The sequence below is a fragment of the Nematolebias whitei genome, chromosome 8, assembly GCF_014905685.2.
Source record: "Nematolebias whitei isolate Nwh7 chromosome 8, NemWhi1, whole genome shotgun sequence".
NCBI lineage: Eukaryota > Metazoa > Chordata > Actinopteri > Cyprinodontiformes > Rivulidae > Nematolebias > Nematolebias whitei.
Genome location: NC_056505.1, coordinates 6,177,708 through 6,196,559, shown reverse-complemented (window position 1 = coordinate 6,196,559; position 18,852 = coordinate 6,177,708). Strand labels below are relative to the sequence as shown.

The window sequence follows — 18,852 nt, the reverse complement described above, 5'->3', positions numbered from 1 at the left end:
TCTAAAAGGGTTGAGTCCGGTCCTCTGGATGGATCCTTCTGTGTAGTAATGTCTTGTCTTGTATCCAAAAGACTTCTTCAGTCTGCATGTACTGAAGTTTGGTCAACTGAGAAAACGTTCATCATATTCCAGTTCATAGAGCGACTTCTTCAACTTCTCCTCCATTAATGCATTTCCATCCATCCATCCATCCATTTTCTTTACCCGCTTATTCCATTTTGGGTCACGGGGGTCGCTGGTGCCCATGTCCAGCAATCACTGTGCGAGGGGCGGGGTACACCCTGGACAGGTCGCAAGTCCATCACAGGGCCACATAGAGACAAACGAGACAAACAAACATTCACTCTCTCATTCACACCTAGGGACAATTTAGAGTTACCAATCAGCCTAACATGCATGTTTTTTGGACTGTGGGAGGAAACCGGAGTACCCGGAGAAAACCCACGCATGCACGGAGAGAACATGCAAACTCCACCCAGAAAGGCCCCTGGACCGGGGTTTGAACCAAGGACCTGCTCGCTGAGAGGCAGCAGCTCTACCAGTTGCGCCACCGTGCTGCCTATTAATGCATTTACAATTTGCAATTCATCACATTGCAGTAGAGGTTTAAATTTTAGGTTTTAACTCAGACTGTGGCTCACACCAAACCTCCAGGTGTGGCTCGTCGCTGTGGGATGGAGGCAAATGAGACCTACACTGTGGGATGAAGACAGGTCGCCCCTGAAGATGGAGGCAGATGGGATCATGCACTGCAGGATGGAGGCAGTCAGGGTCACACAAAGGTGCATTCAGTGGGTAGCCAGGTTCAGAAAATGAAATGAGATGAAATATTTTCTAATACACAGTTTAGAAAAACAGCATCCATTCATGTAATTACTGTTTCAGCCTTTTGGGGGCACCAGTGGGACATTGAATGCAAAGAAGACAAAAAAAACCCCATTAGTTTTGACCTCAAATACGTTAGGATCCAGATGTTGTTTTCAGTCTGTTTGAATTAAAACAGGTTTGTTTGAATGAAATTTAAAACTTTCTGTCATGTTCCACTTTTCTTGACACGTTACAGAAGAAGGGCAGATTGTTTCTAAAGCCTGTAACCTCCTTCTCTGTGCGACTGCTGGATGGGAATATGTTGAAAATGACTTCGTCTGACTGATATTAACCGGACCTTCCTCTCATCTTTGTCATATTTGGTAAATGTTAATTTGTTTGGAGTGTTTGTTAATCATCACATTCACAGAACGATGCTCTGCACGCCACCTGCCATCAGAAAGTCTAGTCAACCTCAGAGTCAGAATGTGTTTATTTATTTATTTTTTAACATTAAGCTCAGATGAACTCATTTAACAGATGTCGAGCAGAGTTTATAGATTAGGAAATGATCTATAGTTGAAATGTCAATCAAATCTCTTTTTGTTGCTTCATCCTGTTTATGACATTTGTTCCTGATTGTGTTTTGGTGCAACAGCTTGAGTTCTTTTCAAACCTCTTAAATTTCATCTGATCAAATTTAGTAATAAAGCATGAATGATTTTTTTTCCACATGAAGCTAAAATCTGTTCAACTATTTTGTTTGTTTAGGAGCTGATCAGTGAAATAAATTGTTATTAAGTTCTAGATTTGTGCTCTTTTAATATCACAAACACGTTTCCAAAGATTTTAAGGTTTCATTCTATTTTGCCCATGCACATTTTTTCACAACATTATATTTAATGTATTGTGTTTTTAATCACATTTATTATATTCATTTGTGTACAGCCAGTTTGTCTGAAACAGAAAACATCCTAATCAGATGTCAGGACCACCTCAGCTGACTCCCTTCTGTGAGGAAGAGCAGCAGCTCCACCTGGATGATGGAGCTCACTTTAACTCTTATAGAGACCAGTCACCGAGGAAGTTCCTTTCAGCCACTTGGATCCAACATCTGGATCTTTCTGTCATGATCTATACCTGAAGACCTTAGTGGTGGAACACAGACAGACCAGTCAATCCAGAGTTTTACTTTTTGGTTCAGTCCCTAATTTACTTTGCAGTTTGAAGCAATGATCTCCTCGCTATAATGAAGGTTCAATACATTGATAGCTGTCAAACCAATGGACTAACTAATTCTCGAGTCCATCAGGGGATTTAGATCATGGTGACATACATTTCTCGTGCAGTTTCAACCGAGTCTGTGCTTTTTTTTTTTTTGCCAGGATCACAATGTGGTCACAAAGGTGTGGATTGCTGTTTTGAAATGTTGGCTTTACTTTAGCCAGCTGCCTCAGATGAAAGAAACAGAAAACAAACTAGATTTAACAACTGCTCTGATATGATTTTCTAACTTTAGTTCAGCATTGACTTTGATCCCTAGGTTTGTAATATTTGGCCTGATATACTGGGCCAATATCTAGGGGTCCCAATGGTGCTTCCAAAGACCATCATCTCAGTCTTTTTTATCATTAAACTTCCAAAAATTCACAGCCATCCAGGTTTTTCATTCAGACATGAAAACGGAGTGCCCAGAGAGTTAAAGTCCTGTTTCATTAGCGGGACATATATCTGGGTATCATCTGCATAACAATGAAAGGAGATCTCATGTTTTCTCAAAATAGAGCTAAGAGGGAGGGTGAAGAGGAGGGGGCCTAAAACTGAGCCCTGTGGGGTGCCACAAGGAAGAGGAGCAGAGGAGGACACGTGGTCAACAAGGCAGACACAGAAAGTACATTTGGCTAAGTAAAGCCTAAATAGAGCTGTACTGCTGATGCCCCCCATTGTTCCAAACAACAAAGTAAAATGCTATGGTCCACTGTGTCAAGAGCAGCCACTCCTCAGACATTTTCTCACTCTCAAAAATGCCACTAAATAAATGACTGCCATCTCTCCTAGACACTTCCATAATGATATGTCATCAGGTCCAACTGCCTTCCCCTTCTTCATAGCTTTTCAAACTTCATCCTCACTAATGTTTATCACTTCCTGGTCCACAGTTTCTATAATCTCTACTCTTTACTTTTCATTCTCATCATTTATTAGCTTCTCCAAGTACCCCTTCTATCTTCTCATTACACTCTTTTCGCTTATTACATCATTATCATTTCCATTTTTAACAAGCCTATACTGCTGCACATCCTTTCTAGCCTGATCCCTCCGTCTCGCCAGTCGATACAAGTCCTTTCTCCCTCCTTAGTGTCCAGTCATCAGAACAAACCATAAGAAAGGATCTTTGGACTGATGGGACCAAAGAGAAGACTTTTACCCATAATGCAGAGCAACATGTTTGGAGAAATCAAGAAAAAGCATTTCAGCACAAAAATCTCCCACCACCAGTCAAGCACGGTGTTGGAGTGCTGATGGTTTGGGCTTGTTTCTCAGTATTCTAGGGACAAATGTGAGGCCATCTGTCCAACAGCTGAAGCTTGGACTAAACTGGGTCATGATGCACCAGAATAATGGTCCCCAACACAGCCACAAGTCCACAAAAGAAAAACTGAACCAAAGAAGGATCAAGAATCCACAAATAACTGACATCGTGTTCTTCTGCTCGTCTTTTCTATTTAGATTTTTATGAAATGTCACACAAAGACTCTGATTTATTTTCGGAGGACCCATGTGAGACGAATGTCTTCTGCTTTGTTTCTGCTCTTTGGGTGTGTGTAAAACCTTTTAGCACTGTTTTCACATTTGAAGCTGTCCTTTTCATTGATTTCTGTATGAGCATATACAAACCACAGCCCTGTGGGGCTCCATCCTTCTTGTCAGGCCTGTTGCATGTATGGCCTGAAGCTTTAATGAACAGAGGTCTGGATGTGAATAACGACACAGAAGAGCCTGCGTGGAGCCACTGGCCTCCTTTTTGTTATTGGATGCACTGAAATATTGATGAGTCTCTCCTTTTGCTGTTGCCGTCTCAGACGTTTGCCTCAGACTGATGAAGGTTGGAGTGCTGGCTCCTGCCAGGCAGCCAGGACGGTTTGCTGCCGAACAAAAAGCGACGGCGCTGGTCGTGGTCTTGAAAGAGAACGGGTCATCGTCTCTGCGCTGTAATGGCTTTGTGCCCAGTCTGCTGCTCTGCAGAGCTGCTTCAGGTTTCCACCTTCTGGAAGCTTCCAACTTCATCCTCTCCCCATCTGTGATTTGTTTGCAGAACAAATCTCTCTGGCTGTGATTTATCTCAGCTCTGAAGCTTTCTGGTAATTCCCAGGTGATGCTACCTGTCTTAACAAAAGACAAAAATAGAAGATTTATCTGCTCAAAGTAGGTTACTCAGAAATATGTGAGTTTTCCTCTCTGCTGTGACAGTTTGTTTCACCGCCTGGAGATCTCGCTGAGCTGCCTGGCACATCATTATCAGGTGTCTTTGTCTAAACAAAGAGGAGATTGTGCGTCACAAAACAGATTTTTCTGCAGCTCAGTATCATTTAAACCACACGCATTGTGTTGTTTTTTTATTTTATTGGCCAAGGATGTATTAAAAATGCATTCCACAGTTTTAAACGAGATAATCTCATATTAAAAACAATGATCTCACACGAGATCTTGTATGATCTGTTAGCACTCAAAGCACGAGTTAGTGACTCAGCTGTGAGCACAGCGAACTTCAGCCCAGTATCTTTAAAACTGGCAGGTTAAAGATGTCTGTGGGTTTGCTGGTTTGAAATGGATTTCCTTCCAAAGTTAACCCATTGTGGATTTATGTCCAGTAAATCTTTGAGAGTGTCTGATAAAAGGATTGGCCTAGAATAACTTCAAATAAATCACACTTTGTTATTATTATTATTATTATTATTATTATTATTATTATTATTATTATTATTATTATTATTATTATTATTATTATTATTATTATAACTGTCAGATGTTCAGATTTGTGTCTTTTTAGCTCACAGTCTGGATGGCTTCATGTTTATAATCTGGTGCAATAAATTAAATGAGGTTTTGGTTTTGGTCACTTTTTTTAATTTATATTACACAACAAAATCTCTGCATCAGTTTCCATATAAACAAGAAATATTGTGTGTTTGCAACATTTTGATGTTTTAACAGAGTTTTGACAATTTAAAAAAGGTGTAAGACCTCCAGATTTTTTGAATCAAAGTTAAAATCCCAATTTGTGATCCAGATTTCAGTGATAATCTCAGACTTGACTTGTGCATTTATGTTTATTTGCAATTGTTTGTGTGGTTTATTTTTTATTTTATGTTTTCAAATAAGGACTAAAGGAAAACTGAAACTAAAACACAAGTCATCATTATTTGCAAAAATACAAAATGAAATGTGAACAACACTGAACGTCTGCTGAAATGTGCTGAAAAGTGAACAGTAACTACAAACTCACATCAGTAAACGTGTAACAAAAAGATAAGAATAGCAACAAAAAAGTAGCCAAATACTAAAATAATGAAAATTAACTAAAAGCTGAAATTAACAGAGCAGTAGATAAGAGCTAAAATTGGCGGGGAACAGCACAAATTAACAAAACAGTAGCTAAAAAGCTCAATCAACACAAGTGCCTAAAAGAAAATGTGTAGTTAAACCAACTGTTTATGTAGTAAAACAGTTTCTAAAAGCTAAAAGTTGCAAAACTTAGCTAAAATGCTAAGATAGCTAAAAGCAGCACATTAAACCAAAAATAGAGTCGGCTGCTGAAACAGATCTTAACAAGGACAATGTTGTTTAAGGAACTGGAGAGATTGAAATGAATTTATGGATTTTAAAAAAAGAATGTAATAAAAGATAAGCAATTCAAAAAGAATAAACTTTTTTAAAATGTAGCTCACTATTCCTGAGATTTTTATATGCAAACGATTAAAATAGCATAAAGTTTGCTGAAAGTTTAATTTCCAAAAACAACTCAGAAACTAACAGGAAGTCATGCGGCCTTCAGCTGATGTGTGACTGCACGCAGCTCAGTTCGCTGCAAACTGTTTTAATTTCAGCTACACAAAACATAACCCAGATAAATGAGATGCGACCAGCTCGTTTCTTGACGTTTGTTTGAGCATTTTCATCCGTCTGTGCTTGTGTTGGCCTCGTCTGCGTAAAACAGCGACTGCAGAGTCTTCTGACCTTGGGCGCCCGTGCAACTGCCAGAAACAAGCAGCAGCTCATCAAATATTTAAGCTCTGTCTATTTCAGGGCTTGATGCAGCCTTTCTTCCTGCAGCTCGGGCCCGTCGGCTGCAGGAGAGGAGAAGGGAGCACGTCTCGGGTCCAGATAAAAAGCCGAACTCGCACTTTAAAAAATGCATTTAAATGTTTATGATTCAAAACTACGTCCAGCTCCAGAGCAATAAAGATTTAGAAGTGTTAGAGAATTATTTGTTTAGAAACAGAGGGTTGAACGATTTCCATGCAAAAGGCACAATATTAATCTGTAATATATAATAACTGAGCACCTTTTAGGCAACGTATGAGAAATATTCTCACAAGTTAACATATAATCATATTTATGTTCTTCTTTATTTATTGTCCCATTTGATGAAACCATGTCAGGCAGTTGGTTAAGATGATTTTTGTCTCAAACAGGAAATACTTCTGTAATAAATCACGTTTTTCACAGTTTTATGGACTATATTAATCAAATTTTGAACATAGAAAGATTTGCTCGAGTTTATGAAATCAAGAACAAAAATATTCAGTATTTTATGTTTGATCCTTCTGGGGAGATTTCACGTATTATTACACTGTTCTGGTTTTTGCAAACTTTATTTACACTCGACTTTTTTAACAACAACCATTTTGCTGACCTGCACTCTGACTGCTGAAAATAAACTTGTAGTATTTTTTTTTATGTGTTTACGTACAACACTGGGCTTCTTTAATCCTAATCTTTCCTTAATCTTGAGTTTTTGGATCCAGCTGGAGATTGTCCCTCTGGTGATGAATAAATGTGCTTTCGTCTATTTGTCCATTTCTTAGGTTAAATATTTAACAAACTGCTTTCAGATCAGCACTGAAGCAACTTAAATTGATCACATCTTGAAATATTCATAGAGGGTAAATGTTCCTCAGCTGGTTCACAGGATTAATCTTCCCTTCGCATCAACAGAACACTTGATTAAATGCAGAATTTTTCACTAAACAAGGAATTTTCTTTGCAATAAATTAGGAAGTGATTAACGAACCTGAAAACTAAATTATGCACAGACGTGGACTTTTGATTAAATTAAACGACATGAGGCACGCATGGTTAAATCAGTTAGATGCAACGTGACGTCAGAGCGCAGAGAACTTTTCTCTGATTAAAAATAATAATTACAAACATCGTCGGCTGCGGCGAGCATAAACAATCAGGTCCAAAACGATTCACATTTAAAAACAGTCATTGTTACCAAAGATGAATGAAGTCTGCATGGAAATTATTTCATTTATTTAAATTAAATTTATTTTTTGTGACGCAATGAGCAGAGTGACACACAAAGGTTGTTCTAAACCAAAGATATTCAGCTAAAGTGCGCAGGGGCCGGACATCCAGCAGTTATTGTCATTAAGTAAATTTGTTTTACGGTTTAAAATCTAAATTTGTTTACTAATGAACCCACTGGACGGCCAAACTGAGCACATCCGTGGGCCTGATTTGGCCCCCGGGCCGCCAGTTGTATAGCCCTGTTCTGAACTGTTGTGATAGTTTTTCAAGTTTTTCTTTGGACTTTTGCTTTTTTTATTGGCCAAAACTCAGCGTTCCTCATTGTGGTGCGTTCTTAAATTATTGAAGGGAAGAATAGACAAAAGAACTCGCAGCGTTTGTTTTATAAAGTAGGAGAACACGTTTCATAGGCAGTGACAATATGTGCATTTCTGCTATTCATTCAACCTTTGTTTATGCAGGTTAGTCTCATTGAGCCTCACGGACTCATTTACAAGAGAGACCTGATTTTAAACAAAGAGTGAAGACAACAGAGGACAATCATAAAATAAAGCATATAAAATGAAACTAAAAACAGGAACGTGTCTGCGTTGGGTTTTGCCATGCAGGAACTTAGCAGATGTTTGAAGACACTTAGAGGTCGAGGTCGAGAGCTTCAGATCTTTTTGTAAGATATTCCAGGAAACAGGAGCGGAGTAGGAGAAGGTCCTTTTGTCTAGTTCAGTCCTCACTGAGGGAACACTGCATGTAGTATACATGCTATAAAACAGGGAAACATATTGAAAATATTTACAGTAAAAAATATGCAGCATCTGTTTAAAGTTGTGCAAAATGCAACTTTGCATAAAAACTGTTGCAATAAATGTGTGTAAAGTTCTCGTCAACAGAAGCTCAGGTCTGTGTATTAATGGTGGTCGTCATACGCAGAGGAACTGACTCAGGACTCGGAGTAAAAGGTAATAACTTTATTTACAGTGAGGGGTATTTACAGGTGACAACTGGAGGATCTGAGAGAGAAGGGAGAAGGACATGGTCCTCTGAAAATCCGTGGTGAGGATAGGAACAGATATCTTTCCTCAAGGTTCCACGGCTCTGAGAGGAGGAGTCCAGGTAGGCTTGGTAGCCGAGATGGAGATGTTGAGGAAATAGTGATGGGGCTCGTCTTTAAATGGAGGAGAAAACAGGTAATCCAGGATCTGGTCTCAGGGGAACAGGTACTAAGAAATGGAGGAAAACACATGTAAAGTATCAATTTGCATTCAAGGAGACACGTGTGTGACAACAATGTCCACGCAGGGAAAGGAACGCTTCCACCACAGCTGCTGCTCATTTTCTGCTTGTTTGATCATGGATTGAGTCAAAGAAATGGGAGAAATTTGTGTTTTTATTACAGACGTGTCCATGTGTCCATTAGATGTTTCAGTCAAAGATCAGCTCCTCCTCACAGCAACCTGGAAACATTAACGTCCCGGTAAAACCCCTCCCCGCTGAGTTCTGTGACGTTGTCTCCGTCACCAAACCTTTTCACAAGTCGTCTGTTGTCTCCTCTGTAATCTTTGGCTTTTTACTTCCCTCGTGTTTCTCCTGCAACCTTTTGACAAATCGTTGCTGCCACTATTGCATAAAACTCCGAGCTCACGTCAAAATTGATAACCAGGTGATAATAGCACGCGCTGTGTTCCCTGCTCTGAAAGGTTTTATAGAATTTAAAGCTTTTTGTGTCAAACGGAGCGAGCCGGCTTTAGTGTCATTTCTGGTTTTATGAGTGTGTCTTTGTGTCGGCGTCACACACACACAGAATGTATAAAAGGGAAGCAAACAAAAAAGAAGGTTGACAGATTTATAATACTAATCAATCAAACAAGTGACTGAACTTTTTGTCTGGACTTGTTGATCAGATGACGTGTTGTTTACCCCTTTGCATGTCTTGTTGTTCTGCGTTTCCACCTTTGACCTAAACTCTGCAAGTTACATTAGACGCTGTAAAATCACAGCTGATGAATGAAAATATCTTCTTCTCTTTCAGTTTCCATCAAACATTCTGATAAAAATGACAAAAACCACAATAAATTAAATCCTGGTCTTCCTTGAAGGAATGAAAATTTCCTGCCCCCTTTTGTAACAGAGTTTTGAATCTTATTCAGAGAAAAGATGGAGTTAAAGACGTTTAGGTAAAAAAAAAAAAAAAAAAAAAATATATATATATATATATATATATATAATAGGGATGCACCAATCCACATTTTTTTACTTCCGATCCGATCCCGATGCCTAAATCTGGATATCGGCCGATACCGTTCCGATATCATCATCATTATTGATTTTATATGAGGCTGTAATAATCTCCTCTCAAGTACAAATTTTACAAATATATGCATGTATGTCCAAAAAGGCAACTTTGAGGTAAGTTTTATTAATGTTGGATAAGTTTCAAAATTAGAATTAAATTTTGCTAACACAAAACATGTTTCTTTTTATTCCTAGTTTTAAAGTGGATATTAAAATGATTAATTTAAGTGATTGTTTGTTTAAAGTTGTTGTTTTTTTTAATAAGTGGGAGACATAAGAATTTTTTTTCCTTCTTTCTGCACTTTTTTCATTCAATGTTTTGTTTTTGATGAATTTGTTTTGTTTATTTTGTCTCTTTTAAATTAATGAATAAATGAATTAAATAAAATAAAAAATTAAATGGCTTGAAACACCTACTAAGTTCGTGGCATAAACCAAGACAGACATGTTTTTTAGTATTTTCCATCGCTTTATAATGTAGCTGTTTATGTTTTGTTTTTTTATATATATAATTTTCTTGTAATTTTCAAATAATGTTTTTTTATGATTGTCTACTGTTGTACTGATAAATATCTCCAGGAGGGTAAACTATATCTTGGCTGCAAGTATCAAGCTGTGAAATCCTTCGTTTTCTACAACTGATAGTGGTTGGTCATTAATTACGATGAAGTTTAGCAACGTCTCAGTAAACTTTTGAGCTCCGTGGTTTCAGCGACGTCTTCTTCTTGTTCAATCCGCAGCAAGCAGCCTGATTTCGGTCAGTCGCGCTCAGTCTGTCCCTCCTCAGAGCCCGGCAGACTGAATGGGGCAGATTGGACGCAGCTGGCCGGGGTCGAGCTGCCTGTTTCGGGTTCAGTGAGTGTAGCGCCCCGCTGAAGCCCCGGAGCTCGAATGTCCAACGTAAAACTCACTTTACCGCAGTTTAATGTGGCGCTATGGCTCTGCAGACATTGCACGTTGCTGTCTTGTTTTGTGGTGTTTCTAGTTAAAATACTTCCACACAGCGGACATGTTTACATGAAAAGTTGGCTAACTAGCCACAGTGCTACTGTACGGTTTAGCTGGCTGCAAACTATGAACTGGATTTCCTGAATGTGAGGTGGGTCTTGTTACTCTGGGTTCATGAGACACGCCGCCGTTCAGGAAATCCATTCCATAGTTTGAAGCCAACGTGCATCATGGATCGGAAATCTCTGCAGGTTGGATCGGAAAAGTCCGATACATAAATTATGCTGGTATCGGAGGCCGATCCCGATACCGGATCAGCCCCAGCCCTAATATATATATATATATATATATATATATGTGTGTATATATACAGCAGTACCTGCATTATGGGCTACACAAAGCTGCAGGAGGAAGTTTTTTCTGCAGCTCTGAGCTGCACAAAGATGCAGCAGGTGCTAAATAATATAAAATAATTTATTTAAAATAAAAATTCCATGCCGATCGTGCGGCTCATCCATCAATCAGCCAATTGTGTGTCATATCCAATCTTATTTTGAAAAACCGTGGTGCAGCGGGTCCGTGATAAACGAACCGCGAAATAGCGAGGGACTATTGCATATATTGTGTCGGTGATTTTTCTACAGCTCCCTTCCTCAGGGGTCACCACAGCGAACTAACTCGCACAAAGACTTGGGAATTGTTTTTACGCCGGATGCCCTTCCCGACACACAGACCACCGAGCTACCACAGCCCTCTGTGTGGAGCAGAGAGCTGCCATCTAGGGCACCCGCAGGAGCAGCCGTAATGCCAGTGTCATGTGAGACACCGGACGAGTTACCTGATGGATATTTTTCCATATAAACATAAGTATATGGAACAAAAACATGAACGCAACACTTTAGTTTTTGCTCCCATTTTTCATGAGCTGAACTCAAAGATCTAAAACTTTCTCTTTGCACACAAAAAGCCTTTTTCTCTCAGATATTGTTCACAAACTTGTGTAAATCTGTATGAGTGAGCACGTCTCCTTTGCTGAGATAATCCATCCACCTCACAGGTGTGGCATATCGACATGCTGATTAGACAGCATGATTATTGCACAGGTGAGCCTTAGGCTGACCACAATAAAAGGCCACTCTAAAATGTGCAGTGTTATCACACAGCACAATGACACAGATGTCACAATTTTGCATGCAATTGGCATTCTGACTGCAGGAATGTCCACCAGAGCTGTTGCCTGTAAACCGAATGTTAATTTCTTTACCATAAGCCATCAGAGAATGTGTCAGTACATCCAACCGGCCTCACAACCACAGACCATGTTTAGCCGCAGCAGCCCAGGACCTCTAGATCCAGCATCTGGACAGCTGCTGCAATAATCGGTTTGCAAAACCAAAGAATGTCTGCACAAGCTGCACATTTTAGAGTGGCCCTTTATTGTGGTCAGCCTAAGGCTCACCTGTGCAATAATCATGCTGTCTAATCAGCATGTCGATACGTCTCACCAGTGAGGTGGATGGATTATCTCAGCAAAGGAGACGTGCTCACTAACACAGATTTGTGAACAATATTTGAGAGAAAAGGACAACTCATAAAAAGTCTTAGATCTTTGAGATCAGCTCGTGAACAAATGGAGTAAAAACTAAAGTGCTGCATTTAAACTTTTGTTCAGGGTATTTTAACAGCCTCATTTAACTGAATCTATGATGTGTAAAACCAATAAGATATGAAGGTCAGGCGGATCATTAGATGTCAAAACTTGCTTTAAAGAAAGATAATTTTCAAAAGCTTGCATGAAGATCAAGTTTGAGCTTCCTGCCTTAATAAATAAGTTAACTAAGACACCTATTGTGCTTTTTAAACATCAAACAGACACTTCTGGGTTTACTCGGTCAGAATTCAACCCTTTATCCAATCTGAGATCGATCTAAAAGGTATCTACAACAGGTAAGACATTAAGTATTCATAACTTTTTCTACAGAACCCCACTTCAAAAGGTCTGGTTTGTTTCTTTATTGCATGTGAGAAAATCCTTTTTGAGCTTAACGTCAGATCAGAGACGCCTGACATCTTGAAGACTGAGGGAAAAGCTGCAGGTGACCGTTTTCTTTGTTTTAATCCTAAATGATCCAGAATATTACTTTACTGAATTCTCCCTCTGAATCGGATTAGACAAAGGTTAGTAATAATTCAGCTTCATTACGTACAACTGATTAATGTTAAATACTTGGATGACTGGATAAAAATGGCTGCTCACGTTCAGAAGAGATTCAAACCAGGAGATGAGATGAAAACAAAACAGTCTTTATTTGGTTTTTGATGCACAAATTTGCTCAGTTTAATTAATTTTGCCTCCGTGGATCAGATCAGAAACTTTAATCAGAAGTTTGGGACAGAATTAAAATCCGCTGATGAAAACCTCTGCAGGTCTTCTCTGAACTTTGCTGGTCAAACAAAAACACCTCTCTTCTCTCTGCTATTTTTAAAACTTATTTATTTCTCAACGTCATTTCCTTACAGCACAAACACCCTCGGTTCCTTTGTTCAGCAGGTGTCAACGTACCGCCGCCGTTAATCTCCTTTTCCGTGCAGATCATCTCGTCAACTCCACCACTGAATTACAAGCAAAGGATCAGGATAACGAGAAATAAAAGTCAAACAAACTCAGCAGTCAAACAGTAAATTTGATTTTATTTAAAGACGTTGAGGTATTAAAAGGATGGACACATGTTGACTATTAGATTACTTTCTTTTGTGTAATGTTTTATGAGCAACAGATAAACTTATTATCATGTTTATGGAAGTTCAACACCCAGAGGAGCAGCACTGAAGGCAAGAGAGTCACACTCAGGAAGGTAAATGCTTTTATTTGCAGGTGAGCATTGGTCGTGAGCACAGGGAGGGTCTGTAGAAGGTGGAGAATGGAGAGTAATTCAATTCAACTCAGTTCAAATATACTTTATTAATCCCAAAGGGAAATTAAACGCTGTTGTAACTCGTTATCGTCGTTTCATAGATGCTGATGGCTGTAGGCAGGAAGGATCTCTCTTAAAGGTCCGTCCCACAGTGGATCCACAGAGACTGGCTGCAGATGCTGTCCGATCTATCCACCCAGACTCGGCTGGCCTCTCAGTTCCCCTGAGCTGCAGAACCACCTGAATGCCGGGCAGAACTCCTCCCAGCAGCCTGCCGAGCTCCTCGTCGCTGCAGACAGCCAGCTGCAGGTGCCAGGGGACGATCCCAGTCCTTCTGCTGTCACGAGCCACGTCTCTTGCCAGTTCCAGGATCTTCTTAGGAGATTTTACGATCTCAATGGTCAGGCACGCAAGCACAGCCAGCAGGTAGACGGGAATGCATCCAGGAACCTCCTTTTCAGCGCATTTGAGATTTGGGGCTCTAATTATTTGAGCTTTTGAGATGTTATTCAGCTGCTCCCGGTTGTAAAATGAAAACAAAATACCTTGCTGCCATGGTTACGCATCATAATAAATGTCCAAAAGTAAAAAAGTTTCTGTAAAAATCCTTCCAGCTGCACAGCATCTGATACCAGAGGAAACAATTATCCAAAAAAAAAGTGATTGCAGAAAAACGGATTCCAGAAAAACAGGAATTAAAGTTTCCAAAAGCATCTAAAAAAAGTTACGTCTGGTCCTCTGTGGACCAAACGTAACTTTTTTAGATTTTTCTACCTGGATTATTGAGTATGCATCAGGATATTATTGAGCATGCATACAGATATTTCCAAAAGCAAAATCTCAGAATGAATGTAACAGAGCTACTCCAACATGCAGCCACCTTGAGCGACGCAATTCTAGAACAATTCTAGAATTAAACTCTAGTAATGATCCTTGTAAGATTCAGAAAGACCCAGTTATGAATGAATTAATAGTCTTACAGATCTCTTGTTTTGCAGGTTTGCAGAGGAGGATTCCGAGATCTGAGGAGATGATGGTGAGTAGCAGGATAAAGAGGCAGGACAGACTCGAGGCTGTCTGTTCGTCGACACGGGTGATTTTACAAGGTGTTCCAAGGAGAAGGACCACAAAGGTTTGACTGGAAGACATGAGGAGAACCAGACGTTCAAGAAGGAGCGTGGAAGCGGAACAAACAGACCCCCTAAATTTAATCATCAGTCCATCTGAACAACAGTTTGTTTTTAAACATTAAACTTTTCAATTCTATTAAATGTGAGCCAAAACCAGCAACTGAAGATCATCTAAATACATCTAAAACACTTAAATGAAGGCTACCTATAAGACAGAACTGGTTGGCAGGCAGCAGACTGACGAAGTCCTCTGGATGGGGGCAAAACATTTCTCAGTTAAAGAAACTGGTCCAGATGACACGATTTAACCTTTTTCTGTTGTTATCTGGTTGATTGAGCTTACAACCCTTTCGTCTGTTTGTATGAAAACTGGCTGCTGCAGAGAGGGACTCTGCTCGGTCCACCTGCTGCGAAGTGACGCCAACACTCTCACACACATGCACACACACACTGTAACCCAGAACTTTGCTGATGCAGCACTACAACAGTCAGCGTCTCTCCGTTGAGGCAGAGTTACTCGAGCATGCAGAGCTGCAGAGAGCTGCACCATGACAGATTCTCCTCTCCAGTGTGCGAGCGTGTGTGTGTGTGTGTGCACGTGTGTGGCGTTAAGCACATGCCAGATGGAGGGTGTCAGCTTTGTGTGTGCGTGTGAAGGAGAGAGAAAAGAGAAGTTTGAATGTGAGAAGATGAGAGGAGAGGAGAGCAGAGAGGGCTGGATGTGTTTATGTGTAATAAAGATGTGAGAATAAGAACACATCAGACAGCTCAGGGTAAACTGATCAGCTGTCTCACAATCATCTTCATCAGTGCAGATCCATCTCATGGTTAAAACCTTTTTTTTCCAGTTTTTGTCATTTTTGACAAAAACTGTTGAGATTGAAATCAAACAAAATACGTTTTTGCATATTTCCTTGTATGTTATTTTGAATGCATCTTTTAATGCATTATCCTGCATGGTGACTCACTTTCTGTTACCTGAACAGATTTATTTATTTATTTAAGGCTGTTTAAAAAAAAAAAAAAAAAAAGAAAAAAAAGACCTTCAATGTTTTTGCACCTGAAACGATTTTAAAAAGTGACGATGTCTCACTCTGCTGAATATTTTTGAAACTCAACACAGAACTCAGGTATAACTTTGTTCTTGTTGCTTATATTATATATAAAAAAAAAACTATATGAAAAGTAAATGATCAAAAATAAATAAAGAATTCTTGAAGAAATGCATATCACCCGCCATCTATAATGTCAGAGTATTAGACTATAAGATGATGAGAAATGATGGAGTTGTAGTCATAATCTTGAAACTAAAGATATGCACTTCCTGTGTCACATGCAATATCTAAACATGTCACTCAAAGTATGTGCAGTGAATAACTCTCAGCTACTACCAAACCAAATTTTAGCTAAATATTTGTAACATTGACTGAGTTGTATCCGTTTCCACAGTTGGCTGTGAGTGCCGTCTTGAAGTGCTCCAAAAGTGATTTAGTTATAAATGTATATGCAATGGTTGTTTTCTGAGAGGTTCATTAAAACATTGTCCCATGGTTCATGTGATATTTTGCTGACAGACACACCTCTCAGTGACAGGCGATAAGGAATTGAAGTCTAAATCATTGAAATAAATCAAATTCTTTAGTGTCTCATTTTGATTCTTTCACAGTTCTTTGTAGCTCTGGTTGTTTTGTGTATATTTTTTAATAGTTTCATGCCCTCCGGCATAATTTTGTGATTTAGTTGTGGATCTTTGTCATGTTTTAGTTATTTTCTGGGAAAAGCCGGGTTCAAACTCACACGGTTCATCATTCACAGACACGTATACCGGTATGATCTGCAGCAGCACTAAACAAAGCAGCTGTAAACGAATCAACTTTTATTCGTTTTAGTTTTCCAAGACAAGAACTGAGTTTGTTCTTGTTCTTTTTGGGACCCACACCATCAACTGAGAGTGAAGCTGCCGTTCCGTTTGAACTCACTGGATGCGTCTGAGAATTTACAGAAAGATCAGCTGAGCTGTTTCCATTTCTTGCATGTATGCCACGAGGCTACATGTAACACGTTTCATTTCTAGGTGTGAACACACATACTTTGAGATGCCCACCTGGGATCAGAACGCCCAGAATGCCTCTCTGCCACGGCTCCCCATGAAGCTGCGATGATAAGCAGCTGATCACGCCCACGCCCAGCAGATTCTCCCCGCAGAGGGACGTGAGAAAAGTCAGACTGAGTCGAGCTGAATGATGAAACGTAAAAAAAGAAAGACCTAAACAACCGTGGAGAGTTAAAGGCCTAGCAATCCTTGAAGGAATGCATATCACCCGCTGCCTTTCATGCTGGAGTTTTAAACTAAGACCATCTACACCTCCAGTGAGTTCTGGGTCTCCTCCCAGTGGGACATGCCCAGAAAACCAACTCCACGCTCCTCACCTCATCATCAGTGCTGCAGATCAGTGAGAAAATCTTTCATTTGGTGCTTCAAGCATGACATTTGGAACAAATGATCTCCTGGACCAACATCTTCCAAAACTCATGGTATCCACAATAAATGTTTGCCTTTGGAAGACAATTTTGTGCTTTTTGACCTAAATTGAGATTAAATCATTCAAATTTCTCAATCTTTGCATCAAAATATGGGTTGTGGGCATTCTAAATTCAATTCTGGAGGCAAAAGTTCATCCATCCATCTTCTACCGCTTATCCATATTTGGATCGCAGAGGCAACAGGTCCAGGAGAGAAACCCAGACCTCCCTCTCCCGAGGCGTGTAGGGATGAATCCCTCTCTTTGGTGCTTTCCACAGGTTCCTGGTTCCTGGGCGGCGCCATTGAGCAGCAGCTGTGGGCGATCTACCTAATGAGCTCCAGGGGTATAAAGGAGTGGAGGAGAGCTTCCTTCCTTGTGGAGCATCGTGCTTGCAGCCATCTCTTGATCTTGGTAAAGAAAAAGAATACAGCGTACCTTGTATTGTCCTTGTGCTAGTGCCTGACTCCTGAGTCCTCCCTCATCTACCTCCTCGTGCCTTTAATGGAAACTTACCTTCAGCCGCTCGACCGCCTTTCCACCACCAGCCCAACGACTTACCTGTGCCTGGAACCATTACCCTGGTCTCAGCGGGTCAAGATCTGATCTCCCAGGAAGAGTTCTTCCAACAGAGATCCATATCTACGTTGCTATTTCCCTGGACTCACCTTCCTCCCTCCTCAGGTGTTCCAGGCTCCTCTGTAAATAGCATCGTTAATAATATTCACTGTAAATAAATCACTGGAAACTGTACCTGAGTTGAGTCTGGTTCTCATTGGGTCTTGCCTCCTAATCCTGATAGAGCGACACTTTTCAGCTCGTTCTGGGGGACCCCGAGGTGTTCCCAGGCCAGAGAAGATGCATCATCCTTCTGGGTCTTCCCCCGGAGCCTCCTACCAGTGGGACGTGCCTGGAAAACCTCTTAAGGGAGGCATCCAGGAGATCTCCTAATCATATGACCGAACCACCTCAGCTGACTCCTTTCGATGTGAAGGAGCAGCGACTTTACTCCGAGCTCCTCACCTAATCTCATGGACCCCCCTGTGAAGGAAGCTCATGTCAGCTGCTTGTATCCAGGATCTCGTTCTTTCAGTCATGATCCAAACCTCATGACTACAGGGGAGGGCTGAAACATAGACAGACCAGTAAATTGAGAGCTTTGCCTTTCGACTCAGCTCGCTCTTCACCAGGACAGACCGAAGCAACACACTCATTACGAGGATGAGGCCCCTCTGTCGATCCATCTCTCGCTCCATTCCACCACCACCTGCAAACAAGATGCTCAGACACTTGAACTCCTGAAGGAAAAGTAATTTGGTCTAAAAACTGTGAAAAGAGAAGTTTTAATAATGAGGGATTTGACTGTCTTGTGAGGTTACGATACAGACACTGTGTCACTGCTTGAATTATTTCATGGATTTTTACAGATTACACAAAGTCTGCCGTTGAAAAATTGGACACAGAGACGTCACATCTGCAGGAACTGACACAGCTCAGTTCCTGCAGATGTGACGTCTCTGTGTCCACTGAGAGCAAAGCGGTGGCATTTGAACACCACGACACTCAGCTCTGCATGAAAGGCTGCGCCCTTCAAATGTCGAATGGTAAATGGACTGTACTTATAAAGCACCTTTCTAACTTATGGAGATACTCAAAGCGCTCCTCATTTACCCATACAGCACTCTACTAGATCTCTAATTGAAC

At 40.4% G+C, this 18,852-nt stretch overlaps 1 protein-coding gene across 1 annotated transcript in view; it reads right to left on the bottom strand.

Annotated features, from left to right (window-relative positions):
- The window catches only part of LOC119413002 (SH2 domain-containing protein 3C-like), a 54,115-nt gene extending 36,390 nt beyond the window's left edge, over positions 1–17,725 (bottom strand). Inside the window, exons 1-2 of the mRNA XM_037680013.1 lie at positions 17,710–17,725; positions 16,731–16,862 (exon numbers count right to left, since the gene is read on the bottom strand). Of these exons, the coding sequence (XP_037535941.1) occupies positions 16,731–16,862; positions 17,710–17,725 (148 nt within the window). The remainder of the gene's footprint in view (positions 1–16,730; positions 16,863–17,709) is intronic.
- Positions 17,726–18,852: the final 1,127 nt, after the last annotated feature.